Source organism: Cyprinodon variegatus, unplaced genomic scaffold (genome assembly GCF_000732505.1).
Source record: "Cyprinodon variegatus isolate N-32 unplaced genomic scaffold, C_variegatus-1.0 Scaffold260, whole genome shotgun sequence".
In the NCBI taxonomy this organism is placed as follows: Eukaryota; Metazoa; Chordata; class Actinopteri; order Cyprinodontiformes; family Cyprinodontidae; genus Cyprinodon; species Cyprinodon variegatus.
In genome coordinates, this window is record NW_015150713.1 from 962,721 (window position 1) to 989,422 (window position 26,702).

At 38.2% G+C, this 26,702-nt stretch overlaps 3 protein-coding genes across 7 annotated transcripts in view; 2 read left to right on the forward strand and 1 right to left on the reverse strand.

Moving 5' to 3' along the window:
- Positions 1-548, reverse strand: part of whsc1l1 (Wolf-Hirschhorn syndrome candidate 1-like 1) — a 39,533-nt gene extending 38,985 nt beyond the window's left edge. For 3 of the 4 annotated variants that reach the window (XM_015382579.1, XM_015382581.1, XM_015382580.1), the window contains exon 1: positions 187-547. The gene's annotated coding sequence lies outside the window, so the exon portion shown is untranslated. Of the gene's footprint in view, positions 1-186 lie in introns of all 4 variants that reach the window. The other variant, XM_015382578.1, reaches the window with a different exon arrangement.
- Positions 549-6,656: 6,108 nt separating this feature from the next.
- On the forward strand, positions 6,657-19,312 carry letm2 (leucine zipper-EF-hand containing transmembrane protein 2). 2 transcript variants are annotated; one of them, XM_015382617.1, is made up of 11 exons: positions 6,657-6,892; positions 7,658-7,726; positions 9,662-10,205; positions 12,453-12,596; positions 12,899-13,042; positions 14,983-15,186; positions 15,395-15,514; positions 15,697-15,816; positions 16,190-16,282; positions 16,524-16,592; positions 18,229-19,312. In XM_015382617.1, exons 2-11 carry the CDS (start codon positions 7,680-7,682, stop codon positions 18,283-18,285), a joined length of 1,542 nt encoding a protein of 513 aa, XP_015238103.1. In that variant the 5' UTR covers positions 6,657-6,892; positions 7,658-7,679; the 3' UTR covers positions 18,286-19,312. The 2 variants fall into 2 exon arrangements, with proteins under 2 accessions (XP_015238103.1, XP_015238104.1); XM_015382618.1 differs by having other exon boundaries at positions 6,657-6,876.
- A 3,542-nt stretch (positions 19,313-22,854) lies between these two features.
- On the forward strand, positions 22,855-26,440 carry LOC107089656. Its single transcript, XM_015382561.1, has 3 exons — positions 22,855-22,865; positions 23,372-23,426; positions 24,259-26,440. The coding sequence occupies exon 3, from the start codon at positions 24,269-24,271 to the stop codon at positions 25,529-25,531; it is 1,263 nt and encodes a 420-aa protein (XP_015238047.1). The 5' UTR covers positions 22,855-22,865; positions 23,372-23,426; positions 24,259-24,268; the 3' UTR covers positions 25,532-26,440.
- The last annotated feature ends 262 nt before the right edge of the window (positions 26,441-26,702 follow it).

Consider the following 26,702-nt stretch of genomic DNA (forward strand, 5'->3'; position numbering starts at 1 on the left):
GGGAGCGAAAAAATGTGTCCGAAAACAAGCCGAAAGCGCTCAGTAGGCTAAGACGGGGGAGCTAACTAACCTCCACACACATGCTAAACACGTTAGTTACTCCAGAGGAAGAGCAAAAGGGGGCAGCACAGATTATGATGCATAGCCGAAAGATGCGGGTGAAATAAGAAATAAAGATGCAAGTACCTTCAGCGTGTCCCATTCTAAACACATACACCAGCCTGCAACGGTTCCTCTTAATCTAAAGGAGGGAGAGGGAGTCCAAAAATAAAATATATATATATATATTAATCCGGTAATGTTGACAAAGATCAGGCCTTTTCCTTCTTAACGCAATTCTCAACAGAGAAGAGGAGGGGATGAAAATGATGGTGACGGAGGTGGTGGGGAGCGGGGGATGGTGTTACGCTCTCTGGTCGGTGTCCAATCCGGATGCTCGGGGTTCTTCGACGATGCAAGCGAAGATCTTTTAGCATTTAGCCAGAACCTGTTTGGAGTTAAGAGCAAGACGCGTCCAATTGTGGCCCCTTCCTGCCTTCTCTAGCTCATCTCTGGCTCCCTCTTCCTTTTGGTTCACAAAAGCGCATGGGCGCAGATAGCACTGGGAACAGGGGGGGCGTACCCCTCAGATTTATACTCATCCTCACCCTTCCCTCCATAAAGTCATAAATAATATCACTGGTCAAACCTACAATTTATTTATTCAGAATATAAATATATAAATATGACACAACCTTTACAGTTTGTATTCATGGATTTCCCCCATAATGAATGAATGAATGAATTAATTAATTAATTGATTGACTTTACTAATCCCACAGTGGCGAAATTTACTCGTTACATCAGCTCGAATAGTTAAAGGAGAAGAAGAATGTGCCAAGGGAAGAAAAGGTGCATGAGATATATATACAGTACATACAGGTCCTTCTCAAAATATTAGCATATTGTGATAAAGTTCATTATTTTCTATAATGTAATGATAAAACTTGAACATATATTTTAGATTCTTTGCACACTAACTGAAATATGTCAGGTCATTTATTGTCTTAATACAGATGATTTTGGCATGCAGCTCAATTCCCATCTCACAAAATTAGCATATCATGAAAAAGGTCTGTAAACGAGCTATGCACCTAATCATCTGAATCAACAAATTAACTCTAAACACCTGCAAAAGATTCCTGCAGCCTTTAAAACTCCCAGCCTGGTTCATCACTCGAAACCCCAATCACGGGTAAGACTGCCGACTGACTGCTGTCCAGAAGGCCGTCACTGAAACTCTCAAGCTAGAGGGTTTGACACAGAAATATATTTCTGAACGAATAGGCTGTTCCCAGAGTGCTGTATCAAGGCATCTCAGTGGGAAGTCTGTGGGGAGGAAAAAGTGAACAGAAAACGCTGCACGAGAAGAGGTGACCGGACCCTGAGGAAGATTGTGGAGAACGGACGATTCCAGACCTAGGGGGACCAGAGGAAGCAGTGGACTGAGTCTGGAGTAGAAACATCAAGAGCCACCGTGCACAGGCGTGTGCAGGAAATGGGCTACAGGTGCTGCATTCCCCAGGTCAGGCCACTTTTGAACCAGAAACAGCAGCAGAGGCACCTGACCTGGGCTACAGAGAAGCAGCACTGGACTGTTGCTCAGTTTTGCATGTCATTTGGAAATCAAGGTGCCAGAGTCTGGAGGAAGACTGGGAGAAGGAAATGCCAGAAGTCCAGTGTAAAGTACCCACAGTGAGTGATGGTCTGGGGTGCCATGTCAGCTACTGGTGTTGGTCCACTGTGTTTTATTAAGGGCAGGGTAAATGCAGCTAGCTATCAGGAGATTTTGGAGCAATTCTAGCTTCCATCTGCTGAAAAGCTTTATGGAGATGAAGATTAAATTTTTCAGCTTGACCTGGCACCTGCTCACAGTGCCAAAACCACTGGTAAATGGTTTACTGACCATGGTATCACTTTGAACAATTGGCCTGTCAACTCTCCTGACCTGAACCCCATAGAGAATCAGTGGCATATTGTGAAGAGAAAGTTGAGAGACGCAAGACCCAACACTCTGGATAAGCTAAAGGCCGCCATCCTGGGCCACAATAACACCTCAGCAATGCCACAGGCTGATTGCCTCCCTGCCACGCCGCATTGAAGCAGTCATTTCTGCAAAATGATTCCCGACCAAGTATTGAGTGCATAACTGTACATAATTATTTGAAAGTTGAATTTTTTTGTATTAGGAACACTTTTTCTTTTTCGGATGAAAAATGCTAATTTTGTGAGATAGGAATTTTGGGTTTTCATGAGCTGTATGCCAAAATCAGCCAGAGACATGACACTGATTAATGTAAATTGTCTTAAAAGGGCAATGAAGGAGTAAAACTTATTTTTCATATCCCATCTCTCTCTAATTGCACTTAATTTGACTTAAAGTAAAGTAACTTTAAGTTAATTTAGAGTAAATATTAGAAAACTGATAATATTTGTCCATGAGATGCAACAAAGCTCTGGAAATATGAAAAAAAAAGAAATAAATAGATTTTATTACCATCAACTAAGTGGCCCATCCTGGTCTCATCAAATAAATATGCCAGATTCTGCTCCCATCCAGTGTTTTTTAACTTTAGAGACAGTTTTGGGCACGTGTAAGTACATTGTCAAATTCGCCATAATACAGAAAAGAAATGATCTCTGATCATTTGGAATGGTGCTGACAAAGATGTTCTGTAACATCTTTGTCAGTGTGGCATTCAGTGCATTTGCACTCAGTGTCAAATGCATGCAAATGCATTACAAGTTCTTAATTTTGAAGAAAAGACAAAAAAGTACTGCATACACAAAAATTCAACTTACACACAAAACACATGCTAAGGCAAAATGCTGCAATCATAGAAAATAAAGATCAGCACAGTGCAAACCAGCTGCAAAGATGATTGATCCTGATGATTGATGACATGCTCTAGACCACAAAGGGGAGATGATTTTGAACACATGACCAGGCACTAGTATAATATATCTGTCCTGACCCAACCCTTTGCAAAGATAGAGGAGAGAAAGAAAAAGTTAAGCTTTTGTTTTTGTCTTTTTCAACCACTTAATGTCTTTACTGTCTCCTATATGAGTGAATGATCATCTTCCCCTAGTGCTCTGGAGCCTGGGGCACTTATGTTATGTCCAAATGTCACCACACATCATCAATTTGGGACTGCTCTGATTGAATATGTTTGGGCAAAGACGGGACATTCAGCAGAATCAGGACTGGCCTGTGTCTAAAAAAAGAGCCTGGGCATCATTGGTTGTGGCCACCCACCATGATTAGTTATATTTTATGGGAAGACATGCAGCATACTGGAGGACATATGCACATGCTTAGTGGTTCAAAAACTACATAATGAAAGAAATGCATCAATTATTAAGAAAAGTATTTGGAAAAAACTTTACTTCAATATTAAATAACTGATCATATCATCTATTTATTCAATATTTATTTATATAATGAAACAAATTCACAATTGTGGGAGAAATCTGGAAAAGACAAAATTAAAAACATTCAAAAAAGATGCCTAACAAAATTTGGTTTTAGCCAATCATGGTAAGAATTAAAAATAGCTGCTGACAACTAAAACTTTTATGGTCTTGCTGTTCCTCTTTCAAACATGTAATCATGGATTCTGTCATTCTGGCAGCAGCAACTACAAGTAAGTCCTCCTGCATGGGCATAATTATTTAGGCTCAACCGTGGGAGCAGCAGCTCACCTATATGTCCTTCCTTAAACTGTAATACTGCAACATGATTAGCTGACCAATTTTGGGTCGGCCTAGAACTGTTCGTGGGACAAGATTATTTCTCATGTGTTTGTGAAAACAGAGAGAAAACATATTGCAGGTTAAATTGTTTTGGTTAATTCCACCGTTTTTCCTTTACATGTGTTTTCTATTGATTATTTACATGTTTCTACCTCATTTTATGGTTGTAGCCCACATATGTATTTGCAGCTCGTTTTTTCGTTGCTGCAATAATAGATTGCAGGAAGAAAAAAAAATCTTTTGCAAAATGCATTTCTTTCCATGTGTTTTGTGTATTGGTCTAATTTGTTGTGTTTGTGTTTGCATGTCTCATATTCTTGCCATATTATAGAGTATTTTGCATATGTTTGTAGAGGCTTTTAAATTGTCCATTCATTTCTTTTAATTGTCTTGAATGGTATTCTTTCAACTTCTAGTCGTCAAAAATACATTTGCTTTTTGTTCCTTGCTGGCATTCCAATTACTTGTGTCAATTTTTCCTTTTTCTTTTTTTTCTCCTTAAAATTATAGTGAACTGTGTGTTTTGTTTTTTTGTTTTTTTGGATAGTTTTTATCTCTTTTTGTAGTAGGGAAAAAATAAAGTTCTTATCACTGATTTGAAGATTGTTGAGTATTAAATGAGAAATTGACTTCCTATACTTGGCCAAAACATCTTGCAGATGGGGGGCTGTAGGGGGAGGAGGGCAGTGTTGTTTATTATGTTAGGTCTGCTTAATAAAAACAACAAGCATACTAAAAGCATTTAATAGTGCATTATTGGTTATAAGATATAAAAGCAGGAAGACACAGAAATACAAAGCTTACATTTGCAGCAGCATCTCTGATTGGCTTTTCAATCAGCTCAGAGGGGTGAAATAAAAGACTAAAAAAGGACTCTGTATTCATCTGCGTAGAGCCTAGTCTTAACTACTTAACTACATAACTTTTCTGATTCAAGCCACTAAGATGAGCAGAGCTGTCAGTAATGTACTTTATAGAAAAACCGTGCCCTGATTTAGACAAAATAAAAGTTGTTTTTATATAATTGTCTGCAAAAGGCAAGCCACTACTATGAAAACAGAAGTGGACTTAGAACATAACCTTGTAAGGTCCTCATTGGAAGAGTGAAGATAAAAATCACGGCACAAAATCAACATCATTTATAAGCATCTACCGTCTTACGCCTACATTAATCTTAATAATTAACGTGCTGTTCAGTTTCGATTACTGGCTCCATGTCTTCAAAACCTAAATGTTTTCTTCACATTTACTCTCATTTGAGTTGATTATCTTTGTTTAGGAAGCTATTGTCTGCACAATTCATTATTTATACCAGAGATCACGGATTAGTGGACCCACTTGCTGGCTATTCCGGACCCAACCTGATTTAAAACATTTAGAAATTACAGAATGTTGTCAGACAGCAGTGTCTAACTTCACTTGTGCCGTTTCTCCTATTTGTACGGTAAAGCCCTCCAGGACCAGGCTACATGTGATGCATATTAGCCAATGAGTTGTGTCAGTCTGGGTTGCTGCCGCTGGCGACTTTTAGACACAGCAGGCAAACCTGTGGCAAGCCGGGCATTGGTTAACGATGATGAGAAAACGTGAAAGACTGTGTAGACTGCTGGAAGAAGTGTACGGAAGAGGATTAGGGCCATTGAAAAAATGAAAAAAAAAGTTAACTGATTTTTACATTTTATTTTTCGGTTTAATATGGGGAAAAAAAGTCAGAATTCTGAGATTAAAGTCAGAATTCCGACTTTAATCTCAGAATTCTTACTTTTTTCTCAGATTTCTGACAGCTAACAAACATGTTAGCATCAAGCCGTAGCCCTGTCTGTTTTAGAGACCAAACTAGCTCTCTTGTTATAATGACCTTCTACTCTTCCATTAATGAAATGGCATCACTGGGGATCCCTTGGGCACGTAAAAAGTCGCCTAATTCCGTAATTTTTCACCAATGTGTCACTGGCCCTCCCAAACAGCAAACACAGTTGTCAGTGAAGCTGAGTGCTCCCACATCTCTTCCTTCATGGCACCCATCTACATTAAGATCCCAAATTCTGAGATTAAAGTGAGAATTCTGAGAAAAAAAGTTAGAATTCTGAGATTAAAGTCAGAATTCTGACTCTTCCCCCCATATTAACCTGAAATAATATTTAAAAATCAGTTCACTTTTTTTAGTGACCCTAATCCTCTTCCGTAGTAACGTGGTGAACTGGTGAGAGAACAGTGAAATGCGTGCTCAAAGATGACCCTGCACATTTTGAGTATGTTTGGCTCAACCTGCTGCTGTGAAGCAGGATTCTCCACCATGAACAGAATCAAAAATAAATAGGAATCCAGGCTCAAAATGAGCACCTTGATATGTGCTTTAGAATGGCTTTGTCTCCATTCAAACCCAGGTTTAAAGCCTTGCAGGGCAGCCTAAAGCCTACTGCTCTGCATTAAGCCAGAAAAAAGAAAGAACAGTCAGTTCAGGTGTTTTATAAAACATGTAAATCAGGAAATTGTCTATATACCAAACTTGAAGATTGTTGTTCTCTACTTCAAAAAACACTTTAGATTTAAAAATGGAAAAATGTGTATATGTATATATAGATTTATTTTTTTATTTAAAAAGTCAATGTATAACATGGATGCATAAAAATTTTATTTCTGTACTAAATTCTGTTTAAAGTAACGGATTATAACTATATATTGATGATTTTCTTTATTTGGACCCCGCGGATTTTTAAATTGTTACCCCTGATCTATACGTTTATTATTATTTTTTTTAAACTACAGAGTGATCTCTCTCGTGAGAATAGACGCTCTTCGTTTGCTCCGCAGCACAAACATTTACGCCTGCTGAGTGATCCACGTGACCTTTACTTGCAGTCGCCTGAAGAGGCATCTGCTCGAAAGCTCTGAAGCTGAAACTCGACGCGCACGGAGACGTTTTAACATAGAAACCCATTGTAAATGGGTTTATCAATACAACACACGCTTCTTTCGCGAAATTTGTCCTCACCTAGAGTCTGTGTTGGATGGATTACAACGTCCACGTCTCACCGAGAAGCCTTGCGACGCCCTGCGAGCAGTAGCAGCGATAGCCTGGTCAGTGACGCTGGAGGTTAGTAGACTCCATTAGCAATGGTCGGCTAAAGCTAAGCTAATGAGCTAACAACAATCTGGGATGGGGTGCATTTTTCAGCATAACACTCTTGGTTTTGCCGTATGAACCACAGCTGTTTTACAATTCGGCAATTGAAAGTTATGTTGGATCATTTCCCGCATAAATAAAGTGAAATACAAGAGCAATTTTAAAACGTTTTTCGGATATTTAATGCATTTGTTAAAACAGGTGCCGTCCTGCACCTCATATGAACGGGGATGTTTACACGACAAAACACCGGCTAACGTAGTGGCTAGCATGATCGAGTAATCCGGGTTTTCTAAAAAAAAAAAAAATAGGATTATGTACATTTTTCTCCTATTTATGTTCACCAGTTTAGCTTACTTTCTACGTACTAGTGTAAAGCGAAGTTAGTTTAGAGTTGGAAGTTTACATTGATTGTATTTCTGAACGTCAGTGGAAAATTACCAAGATGTTGCCGGTTTTCGACGTAGCAGTGCTTTCACTGTTTAATATTTAGACAAAAATCTCAAAAGAAAGATATTAGTAGTTATATTTACGTTGCATACAGTCAATAAATGTTATAAGACGCAATTGCGTTTAATGACATGACAAAGATGTGAATTATGTGTAATCTATGATCGTTATTGTCAGAATGACGGCTCTGAAGTTGTTGATTTCTCGTCAGATTGTATTATCAACGGATGTATGGACTGTAATCTGACCCCTGTATGCTCTCTGTCTCCTTGTGAACCTCATCAGAACACTGTGATTTGACTCTGCAATGGCGGTCTTTAGTCACCAGGCGCTCCTGGCAGTCACCAGATCAAGGTAAACAAACCATAAACACTTCTTTATGCCATGTAAACTGACTGCTAGGGAAGAGGATTAGTGCCAGTGACACCAATGTGTCCTCCAAACAACTCACATATTTGTCAGTGAAGCTGAGTGCTCCCACATCTCTTCCTTCATGGTTTTCATCTACATTAAGATCCAAAATTCTGAGAAAAAAGTAAAATTTCTGAGAATAAAAGTCATAATTCTGAGATTAAAAGTCAGAACCCTGAGATTAAAAGTCAGAACCCTGAGATTAAAAATCATAATTCTGAGATTAAAAGTCATAATTCTGACTTGTTTTTAACAATCAGTTAACTTAAAAAAAAAAAAAATTCACTGGCCCTAATCCTCTTCCGTAGACTGCGGCAGTACATATTAGGGTATACTTAATCTGCACAAGGGTTGACGACAAACTAAAATTGCTCCAAGTGACCTCCTGATGCTGCATACTGTTTTCAGCTGGACAAAAGTGTGGTATAAATATCCAAAGATTGCAGAAAGCAGAAATTTTCAGCACCTTTACACATTTTAGGTGCTAAAATCACTAAACTTATAATTAAGTGACAAGGCTTTGTTGAGAAGTACACTGGCAACAATAAGTTACTTTTAAGAAAACAAAAGTGTTTCTTGGAAACAGGTGAAGAGGAGTGGCTTATGAGATCAACATGTTGTAAGATGTCTCGCCTAAACTCTTTAGGAAAGTGTTTAGCTTTAGATCATTTAAGCAGCATTACCTTTTGGATGTTGTCTTAAAGAACAATAATATTGGTGCAATAATATTGAGTTTTCTTATAAAGACAGTTTTGAGTTTGTAGTTAAGACAGTTTCTTTTGTCTGCATTGTTTATGTGTAATTGACCAGAAAAAAAACTTTGCATTTTGCTGCATAGATTTCTCACCCCAAGTCCAGCAAATGGTTTTCCTTTGCTAATGCAAACAGCTCTTCATGTTTTATCTTATTGATAAATGAATCCTTAATACTGCAGAGAAAGTCAGGGAACATGCAATGATGTATTTGATAGTTAATAAATAACCCAGCCAAAGTTTTCATGTAATGACTATAATCGTAACAAAAAACTAATAAAAGCAGATTTTTATATGAAAGAATAAATTATGTTGTACTCCTTGTCTATAAAAAAATCATAAGTGTTGGGATAATTCTGTGAAAATGTAAAGAATTTATTTCAAAATGTAACTTATTTCAGCAGTTTGCCTTCGCTGTTGTCATTTGTATTTAGTTTAGATAAACAACAAATGAGAAGAACTATGATGCACCAGCATTTATAGTTATTGTCTAACAATGGTGGTCATATACTTTAAAACCAGGTCCTCTGCATAGGTGTCGCAGTGAACAAAAAGACGTCCCCCTCCGCAGACAGATGCACCTCTCACAAATTGTAGCTGACCGCAGATAGGAGGCCGGCTTGTTTTGTTTTTATGCCGCCTTGGCCGTTTCTACACCCACAGCGAAGAGCAGACCACGCTCAAAATTGAGCATAAATCAAAAATGTCTGCGTAAAGCTGCGGGGAGTTTAACCACCCCTTAGCCATCAATGCCCTGCCTTTAGTACTTATTTGTATCAGAACTATATTTTTAGTTTGTTATTATTTGGTCTGATCTCTTTTTGAATAAATATTATACATATTTAAATCTGATATTCAGGGATTAATTTATTTTTTTTAACAAAAAAAAAAAATCCCATATAGAGATGACTGGACAATTTTAACACATGAGAAATTTAAAAATCAGAAACAAGAGGTTTTTCTTCTTTTTCTATTTACTAAAAAATGAAATGACCATGTAATGTTTAGGTATATATGGAGTTCATAAACAGTCACCTAACTCTGGGTGTTAATTCTGACTGTCTTTATAGAATAATACATTATTATTGTATCACTGTCAAAGCGTTTCTCCCATTTCTGTCCACAGAGGATCATATTTGTTGACCAAGAGGCACAGCTGCTCCTCTCTGTCATCCAAAGCCTACCTCCACACAGACTTTCCCCACCACATCCCTTCTTGGTCTTCTCTCCGACACTCCCGCTGCAGCTACCCCCACCGCGCCTGGGTTCACTCCTACAGCCGTGGCGACAGCTCCGTCCTGCTCGCCCGTGCGCTTCACTTCTCGGGTGTTGGGCTCCAGGATGTAAAACCGGACGACACGAAAACCTCTCCTGCAGCTGCCCAGGATGCTCCTATGGGAGATAAAAAAGACTCTGTGTTGGTCACAACTGACTCTCAGCCTCCATCAGCTCCCACTCTGACGTCCACTGCTCCGGCCACAGCGCCGGCGGCCATCCTTCCCGCACAGGAAAAGGCAATTGTGAAAAAATCTCTGTATCAGAGGATTGTGGATGAGTTGAAGCATTACTATAATGGCTTCAGATTACTGGGCATCGACACCAAGATCGCTGTCAGGATGGTGTGGAGGCTGCTGCATGGACAGCTGCTAACACGCAGGGAGAGGAGGAGGGTAAGAGAGCCTATATGTTATATTCTGACATACATTTATCCAATTTTAAGCTCAGGATATCAGCTGATTACCTCCCCAAATCCCATAAGTAGGGCTGATCTCATCAGACACCTTCCACCAACATGATAAGGGTCAAGGCTTTAAATTTAAACAGATTTTGACGTCTTTGGAGATGCTTTAAGATATATTTATCGGAAATATATGGATATGTTCTTTTCCTGTAGATTCTTTGAAATATGCAAACATCCATCTGATTATCCTGTGAGACATGAGATGATTTATTTCTGCAAAGAAAAACATTACAAATACAACAGCTGGATGTTGCTGGATGAGCACTGAGTAACCTAACTTTGATAGATAATAATACAACCTTCATGATATTCCACAACTGAGATATTTGGGAAGGTACTCGGGAGGATGTATCTATTGCTGATTGCTGGACAATCATCAATTCCCAATCTTTGAAAAACATGCTTATTCTGTATTAAACTGATAAAGGTTTATGTTTTTTTTTTTTTTTTTTTTTTTTTTTTTTTTTTTTTTTTTTTTTTTTTATAGCTGGTTTTGTCAGTTGGTATAAGATCACAAGTCACCTTCAGTATTTCAATCTTATCGTAATAAATGGTATTAATCAGTACCTCTAAAACAATAAAATGTGAAATTACAGCTTTCAAATAATAAATAAAGTTTAGAGCACTCACCTTGGGTGGTTTTTAGATCTTTGCAGAGGTGGATAAGATCTGTGGAAAAGATGAGTTTCACATCTAAATATCGACCAATAGCTGATCAGAAGGAAACGAGGACGATCAATTGGTGCACTTCTATTAAATGATTTTTGTACAGCTCTTAAACCTCGGGCCTGCTTCGGTGGCGCAATGGTTAGCACGCACGACCCATGTACGGAGGGAGGCCTTAGATCCTCGACGCAGGCAACCCAAAGGTCTCTCCCCTTCCCCATCGATGTCACTGATGTTCAGAGCCTGAATGCCTAAACAAATATTGCTTTGCAGTTGTGATATTTTTGCCTATAGTAGGGATACTATGTGTTACTTTGACCTTTTGGAAAACAGAGATCATTTTTGAAATGCTTAGAAGCTTTCTTTGATAAAATGCTGGATGGTGTTGGAGAAGAAAAAATTCTGTCTTTTACATATAATGCATGTAACTTGGGCTGAAATGATTAATCATGATTAATCGATTATTGAAATGATTGTCATCAACTAGTTTAGTAATTGATTAATCGTTAACTGGAGTGTAGAGACTCTAAAACATGGCTTTAGCTGAGTGACCCACCTTGAGCATCAATTATACCAAAATTGAAAAAAAAAAACATTTTACATTTAAGATATAAAAAAAAAACTTTTTCATCTGTCAATTTGCTCTATCTAGAACTTAAGTGGAAATGTTTTAGTTTCACATATTTTTATTGCATAAACAAAATATCTTTAAGGAACCGTTTGCTTTCTGATTATTAATCGAAAAAATAATCAACAGATGAATCAATTTGCAGAATAATGGTTAGTTGCAGCCCTACATGTAACCCGACTAATAGGCCTCTATGTATTGTTATTACTTAAGGAATCCATTCAAAAACATATCTAACGCATACATTTCCAGATGTATGTTGCCAACAGAACTTGTTTTACAGAAACGGCCAACATTATGGAAAGGTTAACTTTTACTGAGAGAACTTGGCTCCTCATAGCCTGTATTTAGTGCGTACAGCTCAAAATTACTGCCTTCTGTTGACAGGAAAGTTTGGATTTTCTAGCAGCTCTCACATTGGCTTAAATTGAATCGATGATGCTAACTCTTGCTCTTTTTTATGTAATGCTTTTTAATATGCTGCTTGCTAATATGATTCATTTAAGTATTTAGAGCTATTTAAAGCAGCATTTCATTTTTGAAAAATAAAATGTAAGAAATCAACCCCAAATTCTTTGCTCTTTAGATGCATAGATCTATAATTCAAATATCGACTGTAGAGTTGAAACAACCAGATTGTTTAAAAAGGTCCTTCCCGTTCCAGTCTGTGTCTCTAAAGCTGTACAAACATTCACCTGCACTGACCCCCGCCATGCACACACCATGGTGAATCTATATTTGAGCTGTTTTTATGGAGGGAAAGCTCGTGTAATGGATCCTATTTCCAATACGCTGCTAAAGACCCGCCGTCTGTCAGCAGAGCTGTTTCAAAACACTGTTATCCACACACTTTTTCACATCAGCATTTGTTTGTGTTTACAGCTGATGAGGACCTGCGCTGACCTTTTCCGCTTGGTGCCCTTCATGCTGTTTATCATCGTTCCTTTTATGGAGTTCCTTCTCCCCGTTTTCCTCAAGCTTTTCCCAGAGATGCTGCCCTCGACCTTTGAGACGGAGTCTAAAAAGGCATGTGCTTCAAACTCACAAAGCCTGCCTTTGGCCTCAGTGACCTCCTACCTCAGTTTATGTTTATGATTATGTAACTCATGAGACTTCTAGGACTAACTGAAAACATTCATGGCATTTGGTTGCAGAGACATTTATACCTGTCTAAAGAATTGTGTTTAGGATGATGCACACAGAACTTTGTAATATTAGATCCATATTTTGAAGGGAAAGGATACATGAGTTTGATTTTTTTTTTTTTTTTTAATTTTTTTTTTACTAATGCAGTCTATTTGTGATGCTTAACTTTCGCATTTCTACAGGAAGAGAAGCAGAAGAAGGGTCTGGCTGCAAAGCTGGAACTGGCGAAGTTTCTCCAGGAGACCATCGCTGAGATGGCCCGAAGAAATAAAGCTAAAGCTCAGACTGAAGATGAGACTCAGAGATTCTCCAAATATGTTCAAAAGGTAAATTTAACAAAACTAACATAGTGTCTGGCTACAACCTCAGTACTCTGTTATTGTTGTTTTTTAAGGGTTAAAGGTAAAACAAAAAACAGAAGAAGCATTTTTACTAAACTTCTCCATCTTATTAAAAAAATTAAGTCATGTCCTTTTTTTTTTTTCTTTTTTTTTTTTGTATAGTGCAGACATTACAATCAATTAACAAGCACTCCACGCTGACTTCCTGAAATGCTAGCAATGCTAATCCAATGCTGAACCTAATAAAATATAGAAAGCCCCATAGGCCCACATTAGAGCCATTTTTATTTCTATTCAAAGGGGAACACCGTTTTTTTTTTTTTACATTGGGCCCTTGATTTTATGTTACATCATGTTCTACTCACCCATATGAGTTTTGTGTCATTTGGAGCCGTTCTGAAGATATTCGGTTTTGTTATATCCAAGTAACGTCTTCCTATGGGCAACGACTTGAAGGCACAAACTAAACTGTTCCTAATTTATTCTTTATGGTACACCAGCATTCATAACATGTAGACGAATCACTGTCCCCCAGACATCCACGGTTATTTATATTTTTTTTAAACGAAGCGGCTTGTGTACCATGTCATCCGCGCGCGCCGGCTACCATTCATCCATCCTGTCCGCTGAACTGCTGCTAGTTTTACTCAGATGCCTGGAAGATGTCTAGTGCTACTACCACAGATGATCTCGCACTCCAAATGGAATTGAACGATTCAGATTAGCTCGCCGAATGAATAGAAGGGGTAGAGCGTAGCCGCCTGTGGCCCGGGCTGCCTGCCACAACTCCAGTACGGCACGCGGATGACGTCATACATGCAGCGCTTTGTTTTTAAAACATAGAAATATGAAAAATATAACCGCAGATGTCTGGGGGACAGTGATTCGCCTACATGTTATGAATGCTGGCGTACCATAAATGATAAATTATGAACAGTTTAGTTTGTGCCTTCAAGTCATTGCCCATAGGAAGACGTTACCTGGATATAACCTAACGGAATATCTTCAGAACAGCTCCAAATGACACAAAACTCACATGGGTGAGTAGAACATGATGTAATATTGTAAAATCAAGGGGGCAATGTAAAAAAAAAAAAAACAGCATTCCCCTTTAACATCCTTGGTATTAGACGTCTTTCCACATGAAAACTCTTTAAAATTGTTACATACTCTACGATAAGCAAGAACTTTTGTTCTTGCTCTTATGGCTGAAAGTTCAAAATGGTGTCATATTATTCTCGACATAACGCCCATGTAGAACTTTTCTCGTAGCCTTGTGCAGTTGGTCTGGCTTTAGATGGGCATTAAAGGAAAAGCCCTCATGTCCACATGCAGATGAATATGGCGTATTTTAATTGGAAAGAAAAAAAATTGCATCTACACAAGGGTACAAAATACCAATGCATGGGTATGGTATTTTGGTGGAGCTGTTACACTGTGATAAAATCCCACCCAAACCTCTGATGAAAATACTGCGGATGCGGAGACGGTAAACACAGGAACAACTCAATTGTTTTTCTCCACAATCTAGGACCTGGTTTCAAAAGTGATTGTTTATGCTCTCGCAGAACACTAGCTCTGTTGGGATATACTGCTCAAACAGAAAATATATTCAGAACAAAAACAGATTTTCTTGGTTCTTTCCAAGTATACCTAGTGTCCAAACACTGTCAGCCCCGGTTTAAATTCAGTTACATATGCTCTACCCTATTTGTTTTATATTTTAAAATACCTGAATTTTAAATGTTCATAATCGCATCCTTTTTTTTTGGTTTTGTTTTTTTATTCTAATATTGCTTGAACTTTTTTAACTATTTGTTTTACAGTAACTGCATTACTCATTGGAATCTATGTGTCTAACTGGGAAAAAAAAGGGCCTGAAGAATTCAAATGTTTCAGAGTAGTATCCTTTTTTTCTGCTGTAGGTTCGGGGTACAGGTGAGCAGCCCTCTACTAAGGAGATTGTTCGCTTTTCAAAGCTATTTGAAGATGAACTGACCCTGGAGCACCTAGAGCGTCCCCAGCTGGTGGCTCTGTGCAAGCTGTTGGAGCTTCAGCCCATAGGCACAAACAACCTGCTGCGTTTCCAGCTCATGATGAAACTAAGAAATATTAAGTCTGATGACGAGGTGAGACCTGGTTGGATCTGTGGTTTACGAATTTGACATCTAATAATGGGAAACCTTTTAAAGCATTTCAGAATGGAAATAAGTTAATCTGGGTGCAAGTCTTATGCTAAGATAGTGATACGATTTTCTCCTTGTTTAAAAATCATTTCTTTCCCCCTAATGTCCACAGATGAAATTTTCGCTTCATCTTAACTTTTTTTTCCCACAGATGATTGCAGCAGAGGGCGTGGCAGCCATGAGTGTGTCAGAGCTGCAGGCGGCGTGTCGTAGTCGTGGGATGAGGTCTCTGGGTCTCACCACAGAGCAGCTACGTCAGCAGCTGCAGCAGGTATGCAGCTCTGTGTTTTTTCACTGCTGGGCAGAAACACGCAGCTTATTTCATGATCCTTGTGAGTCACAGAGGCTGTAATTAAACTGCTTACAGATTACTTTGAGTGAAGTTTTCCTGACGATGACGATCATGATGAGGCTGAATGCGTATTTATCGGTTAAATGCTTCTCTCTGTTCAGTGGCTGGATCTGCACCTGAAGGAGAACGTCCCTCCATCGCTGCTTCTGCTCTCCAGAGCCATGTATCTGACCGACCTCAAACCCAAACCCCACGTCATCCCGCCTGTTCCCAAACTAGAGGTTCGAATAGTTCAGTCTCTGTTAATTCTCTCAGGCTGCAAAGATGCATTGATCTCCAGATTAGGAGTTTAATCTGAATGACGTTCCTGATGTGTAAATTCTTCGCATGTCTCTGGTGTTGACGTTCAGTTGTGGGTAAACATTTCTGATGTGTGTTGTTAAACAGAAAGCAGCAAAAACCACATGGCATAACACATCTTTATATAATTTTCTTTAAATTTATATAAGAAACAAAGTGACCAATCAACTGAGGGTTTGTCTTTTTGTGCTTTAAAACAGTCCAGACCTTGAATTAATATATTTTAGTTGTTTGTTTTTTTTACTCTCATAAGATTAATGCTTCTCATTTCTTTTTTGTGTGCATTCATTGCAGAAGGCCGCAACTCCAGAAAACTCAGCAGCTAATCCAGCCTCTACCAGCCCAGAGTGTTTGGCCGACCCTGCCGTCATCATCAAAGACAGGCCGGTCAGTGGCTTATGGAAAAACTTTAATTTTCTACTACTAGAGTCATTTAGCTGTTTCATTGAAATGTCACAATAATACTGATAAACATACAGGATGTGATATAGCAAAAGCTACTGCCAGGTTCCTCCAAAAATAATAGCTGTCACAAACTGGAGAAGAAAAATAAACAAATTTCAGTCAGATTAACTTGATGTTGGGATTCAGTCATGTCCTTAGTTTTTGTTCTGTTGGTGTTTTATAGACAGAGGAGCTTCAGGACAAAGCCCCTGTGGTGCTGGACAAACCTTTAACTCCTGCTGAGGTCCTTCAGGTAAGAATAGAAGTGATTACATGCTGTATGCTGCTCTTTAACAGTGAATAAATTAGCTGTTTATTAGGCTAACTGGGTCAGCTGAGTGTGGAAGTCTGAGCTTTCGCTGTTTACAGCTGATGTGTAGTTTTCCCTCAGCTCTTCCAGATCTTGCAAAATATTATGCTGTAAGTCAAAGACTTGATACATTTGGCTTCCTTAGTTTGAATGATAAACTATGACTTATAGAAGGAAATGATACTATTGATTTGATCATTTCTCTTTGTTTGTTTTTTATGCAGAACGGATCTTAGATATGTAGGACTACAGGTGGAATAACACTTTCTGTAGCACACTTGCATTAATAGAAAAGGAAGAACATTAATAATAATAAAAAAAATCAGCATATTCTCTATGACTGATCAAAGGAGTATGAAATGTTCTCCTGATGGCCTCTGTAAGAAAAAATCTGTTAATTTATTTTGAAGAGAACTAGATTTTGTATTTCAGTAGGAAGCATTATTTCTGACTTTCTGACTGTGGTCAAAATAAGTCTCTATTTCTGTCCTGATTCAGACCATCTGACAGCAACCTTTATGATTTATTAATTATTTTACTAAATGTGTTCTATTAAAAATAACCATAACCACATGACCTTAAAACATACATTTCATAGGAAGATATTTCTTTTCTTTTGTACCTTTGAACAGTTTTGATTGCTGTAAGAAGATGAAAATAATGACAATTATTTATTATCACATGTGTATAATCAAAATAATTCAAGGTATTGTGGTAACTTTTTAAAATAATTTTCAGTCCCGCTGACTAAACTAATTGGAAAAAACAAACTCAATTTCAGGTTCTCATTGTGCAAAATGTTATAGCTTTTAGTTTCTTTAGAGTAACTAAACCTAATATGCTTGTATTATCTGTTTGATTATTTGTGCTGCGCATGAGGAGACCGCGTCATCTCCTTACAATCAGCCTCCATAATCATGAAATTTCATTCATAAAACTACTAGCTTCCCTACCGTGCCCCACGATTTCCTGTGATGATTCTGCCTAGCAGTGTGATGAACCTCAAAATCCGTCGTCGTTTCCTGCAACTGTAAGCCCTGATTAAACTATCGTTTTTTATATCCACTTCCCAAAAGCCGACTCTGTCAAGTAAATTCACCAAAGGCTGGCTTCTTCTTACTCCGCAAATGACATCACAATTGTAAACAAACTTCCTGAGTGTTACGAGTGCCGCCATGTCGATTTGCTTGTTTACCTGTAGAGAACAGTAGTACAGTAGATTGTCACTAGGAGGTGAGGAACCGTGATGGCGTGATGTTTAAGTGGTCGTAAGGAACTGATCCAAGCTCGGTCTGAACTCGCCACCGTTTCGTTTTCACAGGGTAGTGTAAATGGAGTAATTGTGACTGTTGGTATGTAGAAACGTGTGGGGGAGAGTGAGTTACCCCAGTGACACTTTTTAACAGTTTTCAATGTATATCATTTCAAAATCTTGATTTACATTGATACTAAAAACCAGCCTCTATAACTAGACTTAACAATCCAGGATTCCAGTTTAGAAAGGAGGATATAAATTTGTTGAAGGACTTTTTTTCCCCCCCCTTTTTTATTTTTTTATTTTTGTATTTCTTCATTTCAGGCTAAAGCAGCAGCAGAAGTGTCCCAGAAGAGCAAAATGAGTGCCAATGGTGTGTGAAGAGGGATGAGGAAACTGCAGGACTGACTCGCACATAGAGGAAGAGGATGTGTCAGATGTTCCAGTGTTTGGCTCCTTTTTTTTTGGTTTCATCTTCTAATGGAGCCTCTGCTTTACCTCCCGTTTGTCTTGTTAATCCTGCTTTATCTTGATAAGGTAAAACAAAGACGACGATGTCTCTGATGTGAGATCTTGGAAGTCACTCAGACCGTTCTTGGTCGCTGCTCTGTAGCTATCCCATAAGTCCCCCCCCCCTTATTCCTGTGTGTAAATTTGTAAATAGTTTGTATATTTTCTCTGTCTTGCACCACAGAAGAAGCAGCTTTGTACAGTTTGCTATGCAAAAGGCCAGCACTTTGTCTCCTATGAGTTGGGTTTTATTTGCCGGCGTTTTAAGAAAAAAAAGCAGAACCTTTTGGTTCTTGTTGACCCACATTTAATTTTCTGTTGTAATCGTCCTAATGGATCATATTAATCAACATGTCAGAAATCCGTATTTTTCTGTTTCTCTACTGAGTAACAGTTTCTATGTGGTCCTCAGTGGCTTGAATAAGCAAATGAAAAACTGTTCCAGAAAGGAGGAGTTTCCATCAGATGCGGGCGGTCTCTCTCTCTCTCTCTTACTGCTTTGCCACTGAAATGACAATCTGTACAAAAAATGTGCAGATATCTATTATTGTTTTGCTCTTTTTTGTATGTTTTGTGTTTCAATGGTAAAAAGTCGAACTCTCCTTAAAGTTATAGAATATACTCCAAGTGATCCATGTAAAGCTGCTGATCTATAGGAGGAGAAGCTGAAGTTCTGAAGCCACTGATAAGATTTATATTTTGTATTGTGGTAATAAAAGGGTTAAATGTTATTAAATACCTTTTGATATTCTCCCAGTTACCTGTGCAAACCCTGCCAGCAATGCAGCTATAATAGGCTAAATTCTGTTCAGCCATTAACACATCCTGTAATTATCAGCTAAATGAGAGGATGTCTTTTAACCATTTTGGCTTCAGATGTCCAGTTATCACACACTGGGAAAAAAGATAACATATAACTGCCATGCTGTGTATGCCTCCTCTAATAAGGTAAATGCTCACCCCTTCCCTCCTGATAGCTGTTAGAGGTTCCATACAGCTGTAACTTCACCATACTGCAGCAGTGAGAACTGCAGGAAGCTGAGAGCCACTGGATCTAGTTCGGCATCTCGGATGAATCGGAATCGTTTTCTGGAACGATGCTTGGTGACAGAAAAAGAGCACAAAACTGAAGCAACAGCTCAACCTGGTTTTGGTTTTATGTTGAATCGGTCTTGCAGTGTTTCTTTTCATATATTATTAATGCCTTATTGTCACCTTGTCTGTCTTCCTCTGCTGTCGACATCATACTGTGTTTTTACGCCATCATCTGTCTGTAAACCCTATCTGCTGCAGTTGCTGGGTGACTCATCATAGAGAGCAATGATGAAACTAGTTTCATGCAAATAAAGAATATACAGCCCTTTACAACCTTTTGTTCATTGATTTTCCTGTTTGTATTAAATTAATCTGCTTAGTGTTTTTCGATCTGCTTTAAGTTAGCGGGAGGAATATCCCCCTCAAAGAGGAAAACAGAAAAACAATGTTTGACACTCGGCAGTAGCTGTGTTTTCATTACAGATGTGCAGAAAACGTGATTGTCTGCTCATTTTAAAAAGGCACAGTTTTACAAATGTGGTATTTTTTATTAAATGAATACAATTAAAATTGCACGTTTGTTCAGGTGACAGCTGAAAACATGACTGCAAGAAAGTAAACGCATATATCCATATTTTAGCCACAGCTCTAATCTGCAGCATTCACCTACTTCTGATCTTTCTTTTTACAAGGCAGTAAGGTCCAGCTGCAGATCACGTGACTCATGCAAAACTATTTTTATTGCAATTTTGCAAAATTTAAGAATTCAACAGGACCAAAGCGTAAATACTTTTCATCAGAAAACTTGACTTATATTTTTAATGCAGTGTTTCCATTAAGCAAATTTAACTAATAATTGCAATTTGCACAATTTAATGGTTAATTGAAATGAAGCTCATGTCTTCAGTCAGAGGCTTCTCTGGAGCCGCTGAGAAACAGACTGCTAAAGGAGATCTTTCCTGCCCACTGCTGATAACACACAATCTACCTTTAGGTTTATTAAGGTTTTTTTTCATTTTAGTTGAAAAAAACAAAGTTTAGCTTACAAATTAATGTATCAACTTTGTAAATGCAAACTGAAAAAAGCCTAAACATTAGGTTTTTATGTTTTATACACATGCATTGGGTCTAATGCTTTTTACAGCATCATCTTTATAAATTAGATTATCATTAACACAATTTAATTCCAAGTCAATCATAATTATATATCCATTTAGGTAGGAAGGGTGATTGTGAACCAGTTTCACCTGCTTTTGTGGAAATGGAACAAAAAATATCTGCAAATTAATAGTTATTAACAATGCAGAAAGTGTGACTGTTCTCATCCTTACTGGCTGATGATTTGGTCACCTTTGCTCAGAGTACATGAAAAGGGTCAGTTTCTCTGAAAATAGTGTATTTCAATATCCTTTAAACTCATATTTTAGAAGTTGAGGTGGCCTATTCTCTCATATAAATGCTATCTCCTATGTGCATCCTGATATTCTCAATGGCCACCAGAGTCACAGTTGTAGCCTTAAGAATGTCAAAATGCACTGTTCTGTGCAGACATTCAGCATAAAAACATATTATTACAGAACTATCAGCCTCCTGCAGAATAAGTGTGTATACTGCACAGTACATGCACCTCAATACTTGGATTTTGCATGACTTTATGCCAAACAATTTTTTTTTCACTCAATTTCCCAATATATGCTTGACACATAACAGTCACCTTTTTTTTTGTTGACTACTGTCAGATCATTTTATCCATAGTTGTGTCAGATTTGTATAGCAAAATTAGATTTTATTTAAATAAATACGCATTTTATCAAATATTCTATATTCTACAAATATTCTATTATAATATTTTATTTTTTGTGTCGTGTTGTTGTGTATTAACTCTCTGTGGTGTGTATCATCTTTTTATGGTCTTTTTATGGTCAGTCTATTGAATAAAGCAATCAATTTAAACAGTATCTGTGACTGAATCCATGCAGCATAGGAGTTTAACATTTTGAATTAACATTATGCTGTTAAATATTTTTTTGGGAACCACGTATCAATAGGTATATTTTAAGATCTTAAAAAATGTTGAATCCACTATTTAAGGGGATAATTGTTTATGGCCACTAGGGGGCAGCATCTATGCAACCTTCTATAAAGGCTGAACCACTTCATGACAAAACAGATTGGACTGTTATGGATAGGGATTAGGTTCATATTGAAACCAGTTAAATTACATTTTTTCTAATTTTAAAACAAAACAAATGTTATTTCCTCCAAAGTTCCTTAGTTTAAACTGTGTACTGCTGGACAAAAGCTGAGCTGATCTGCTCAGCTTTTCCCCAGCAGTAATAAACATAACTTCTATCAATAATTATGGACCAATGATCTCATGATCACAAGATCTCATGCCTTTTTTTGGTAACTTCAAATAGTCCCAACACATAAGAGCGCCACTCAGCATACAGGCCGCTTTGTGTGAGTGAGGTTTAACTTTTACTACAGTGTAAGAACCGTTTCTTAACATTTACAGTTCCAGTCAGACATATCAACCCCCTCTCACCCCCTTAACATAAATCCATCATACCTGATGATAAGGTATTTATGATGATATTTTGTTTTTTGTTATTTTTTCTGCCACACAGCATTTCCCAAAGTTTAGGTTTGGTCTCAGCTCTTTCAAATTATTTTAAATTGAGTAGTTTGCTGTGTTTCCTATATGAGCTCTAGCCTTTTGCTTCCCTTCCATAATCCCAGATTTGTTGGGTGAGCAACACAGTTGTTCACAGCTTTTCTGATTAATGCACTCATTGCCTGTCCAGTCAGCTTAGGTCAATATCTTAAAAGTTTGCAGTTATGCCAAAAACGTTCCAGTTTCAGATGATAGTCTGAACAGTGTTCTATGTCGGCAGAGCTCAATAATTATTTAAAACATGACTTTGCTTTAAACTTTTACAGATCTTTATCATTGACATCTCTGCTCCACTCCTTGGTCTCCATGATGCTTCTAATTTTCTCCTTAAAATATATGCAACCTTCACACTGCAGCTGGTTTAATCTTTAGATTAAATTACACATGGCACTGAATTTTATTTGGGGGTATCAAGTTAAAGATGGGTTAGTCTAAATGCCTGCAACAGTTTGTCTCAAAAATGTTGAAAATCCTGTAAAAAATATTATTTTCCTGTTCATATCTGTTACTAATTTCGTGTTGGTGGATTATATAGAAATCCTTATAGGGCAATGAAAATGTTCAAATCTACTGTGATAACTTTAATTTGAAGTTTTTAGGCACCAGTTTTATTTATTTTCATTAGTTTGTCTGTGATCTAAGTTTTTTTAGAGTGTAACAGAGACAGGAGGGGCTGAAATTTAAGGAGACCAGAGGAAGGAGGGTAAAGCTGTATTAGCGGACGTCCTGAAAGCACAAGGTTGGTATGCCTTGCTCTGTTTTTATGAAAGTTAAAGATAGATACTGAAAAGTTTAATATTTAGTCACTCTTTAATAGAATAAGATCACAGAAAGCTAACACTGCGCAGTGAACAATTCTTAGAACCGTTTCACTTTATGACAACAACATAACCGTGTCTGCATGTGGAATCAAAGAATCTAAAAAAATGATTTAACTGGACAGAACACAGGAGGCCGTCCGATTAATTTATCTACATTTAAGTTTGTCAATTTAATGTTAATGGCCTTTGAAACAACAAAGTAGAAAAAAGAGTGACAAGTTACTATACTGCTGCCTGTAGTAGATTTAGTATTTTTAGCCTGACAGCTTCATGATGAGGACAGGTGGGCTGAGCTATGTGCAGCTGAAGCATGTGCAGACTTTGATCTGGACAGTTTCTTTTAGTCATGTTTGTTTTTCTTTCTTACCCACGTGTAAGAAGGACTCTCAGGAGAAATTGGAAAGAAATGGGTTTTATTCTACAGAATGGATAGATGATCCAGCAGGGCTCAAGGCTTACTGTGGGAAGGCCGAGGAGAGGTGAGCGGATCGGGGAATCAAGCTTGTGGCTGCAAGCGGTACAGTAAGTCACAGAGAGAGAACTAGGAAGTAACTTGAAAACAGAATTCCCCATCTATTGATCCGATTGTGATTCTTGAAGTACTTTGGTTGAGCATACACACATAAAAGGTTAGTAGGAATAGGGCTGGAGAACACAGAGGTTTAGGTCAACACAGTAACAACTCAGAGCTTGGCTTGATGTTTCCATAGTAGGTTTACATTCAGGCGTTGACTGAGTAGAGAACTGCTCCTTTTATACACAGAGGTGGTATGATGATCAGCTACAGGTGTGGAGAAGCAGCAGTCTCACGATGATGTCTAGAAAATCCTAGGAAGAACCACATAACCAGCCCAGCCATTGATCCCAAATCCTGACATAATCTTCTCCTTCTAGGCACGACCCTTAAAAATAATTCCATTCAGTGCTTCAAATATAAAAAATGTGGATATAGAATCTTTATTTGTCTGCAAAGTGATAAAAATATATGATCTCAGAGACAAAGGTACACTGAAAATTAAATCACTTGAATGAAAAGGGAAATTCCTCCCAGTTAGAAAAAGTCAAATAAACAGCAGAGCATCAGATGTCTTCATATGTCTTCAAGAGATAATATTTCACTGAAGTAAATTTAAAACAAAGATAACTGTAGGTAAAAGTCTTCAATGGGAAAAATTGAGAAGAAAGATTTGAGAGCAGAAATGAATCAATGTTAATATGCCATTTATGCTTACATTTTCTGTCTATACAAGAACGAAAATATATCCTTACTTCCATAACTATGTATTCAAGTTTAACTTTCTTTTTTTACAGACTAAAAAAAATGAAACTTCCTGTTACATCTGTTTTGTGCCTGTCCCTGCTCTTAGTTGGCCTTCATGTCTCAATGGCAGGCAAAAGCAAACTTTCAAAAATCCTAAAAAAAGTTGGTATTAAAGATAAAACAGGTAGCAAATCTCAGTATCCCAAGCAACCAGGAAGTTATCCCAAACCTGATGGCTATCCTCAGTATCCCAACCAACCAGGAAGTTATCCCAAACCTGATGGCTATCCTCAGTATCCCAACCAACCAGGAAGTTATCCCAAACCTGATGGCTATCCTCAGTATCCCAACCAACCAGGAAGTTATCCTCACTATGGAAGATACCCTCAGCAGCCACTGTACCCTGCACCAGGTAATGTAGCACCAGGCTACGCATACGGAGCAGGTTATGGAAATTATCCAGTTAATTACATCAACCATAACCCAAACAACAAAATCCTGAGCCCTCACTATGGAGGCAGCTTTGGGTACGGTGGTGGATATGGAGGTGGAGGTGGTTCTCCCTTCTCTCACTCAGTTCAGAAAATGGGATTTGCTCCGTCGGATAAGTCTAAAGGGTTTGGTCGCAGCGCAGCAATGGCAGCAGCAGGAGGGGGGTTGGTAGGAATGGCAATTGGCTACGGACTAGGGAGGTTCCCCCGTCCCCATTTCCAATTCCACAGCCCCCAGGAGGAGTATTACTTCAACTACTACATGTACCAGAGATATGGTACAAAATCCACTGACCGGAACGACTACAGCAGGGACTACCAGTTTAGTCAACCACCTGAGACCTTTGAGAAATACATGACCTCCTGCATGAAGAGATCAGACCTCCTCCCAGCAAAGAAACAGAGGTCAGAACCCCGAACACCATCCGCCACGACTAAAACCCCTACTACCTCTGCAATTACCACAACTACTACCACTACGAGCAACATAAATAACATCACTGCAGCAGGAAACCTCTCAGCCTCCTCAAATTCCACCAACATCCCTCTCAATAACTCTGAGGCGTCTGCGTCGGCTCTGAAGGCTTCACAGATTGTCCACAACAATCAGGCAGAGGATGATGATGACACAGTCAGCATTGTGGACATCGGTTACCCAGCTCTGATTGAGCAGATGAAGGTGAGGAGATGTACTGAGCTCTACATCGTTTCCTTTAACCACTTGAAGAAAAAGACACAGCATTCACCTAGTAGTGGGGTACTAAAGCTACAGATGGGATGGCAAGGGATTATTTTTGCTCTTATAAGCACAATTTGGATGCTAATGAACTGAAAGACGTTGCCTCACACTCACCCTCAATTGCTAGAAAGGGAAGTAAAAATATGGATAATCAAAGTTTGCAAAGAATAATGCTTTGGATTGGATGATTAGCTTCACATTGTTTACATTTGTGTGTGATTTTGAATAAAAAAGTATATTTTATGATAGGGAGCAGTAGGTGGCACTATGGCCCTGGAGCAAGAAAGCCATGAGTTCAAATCCCTGTTAGTGTTTTTTCTGCTTAGATTGCTGACCTTTCTAAGGTGAACTTCCGCCTCTCAGCCATAGACTACTGGAGATAGACACCTGCTCTTCCATGACCCTGTTCAGAGGAAACGGGTAAAATGGACAGGTAGAACTTATGTGAATAAAAATAGAAGCTGTACACTGAAAAAAAAATAATGCAACCTTTTTTGGCATCTACTTAATCCTATCTAGTTCCTGTAACACATTTGTTTTATTTCCTACCCTGCTAACATGAAAAAATTATGTTAAAGTAACTAAATATGATTGAAAGTATAGAGGACGATCTTTTATTTCCGGGTGGATCTTCTAAATAAGTGGTCCTCCTAATTGTCAGTCATTCTGGTGATATGTTTATGTAAGGACGTCCTTTGTGCTTGCCCCGTCAGCTATCTTTTTCTGCCCATGTGCACTTTCAGGCGTATATCTGTGGTGCGGTAGTGTATATCTAGAGAATCCAGAAAATCCATCTTGAATATAATGTTTTGGTTGTTTGGTAGTTCAGACCCATTTAACATGGATGCACATCTTTCAAACAGTGTGGGAACTTATGACCTAAAGTAAATGAAGGAAAGTAGGCAACAGGCTACAGGCCTGAACACATCGGTTGCTTTCGACTTTTTAATCGCTGATCTGATTTTTTTCCAAGCCAAACTGACTACGTATTGAGAGGCAGGGTGAGCAGATAAGTGCTTCTGCTCTGAGCCACATAAATAAATAAATAAATCCCACATATGACTTTGACAGATCATGAAAAGTTATTAAAAATAATTAAATAAAAACACTGAAGCATTCTATAAAGCAAAGCCCCACTTGACAAGTCTGTGCAGAATCTCAAACCAGAACAGATAGATAACATTCATATGTCTATAATAAAAACGTGAGATCTACATCTAAAGAAAAGAAACACAGCAATAAACGCCAAGGGATGGATTATATG

Excerpts from the sequence above, each read along its gene's own strand:
- letm2 (XM_015382617.1), top strand. The coding sequence starts at position 7,680 with ATGGCGGTCTTTAGTCACCAGGCGCTCCTGGCAGTCACCAGATCAAG. Across the intron at positions 10,206-12,452 it reads CACGCAGGGAGAGGAGGAGG|CTGATGAGGACCTGCGCTGA; the intron begins GTAAGAGAGCCT and ends TTGTGTTTACAG. Across the intron at positions 15,817-16,189 it reads CGCCTGTTCCCAAACTAGAG|AAGGCCGCAACTCCAGAAAA; the intron begins GTTCGAATAGTT and ends CATTCATTGCAG.
- LOC107089656 (XM_015382561.1), top strand. The coding sequence starts at position 24,269 with ATGAAACTTCCTGTTACATCTGTTTTGTGCCTGTCCCTGCTCTTAGTT.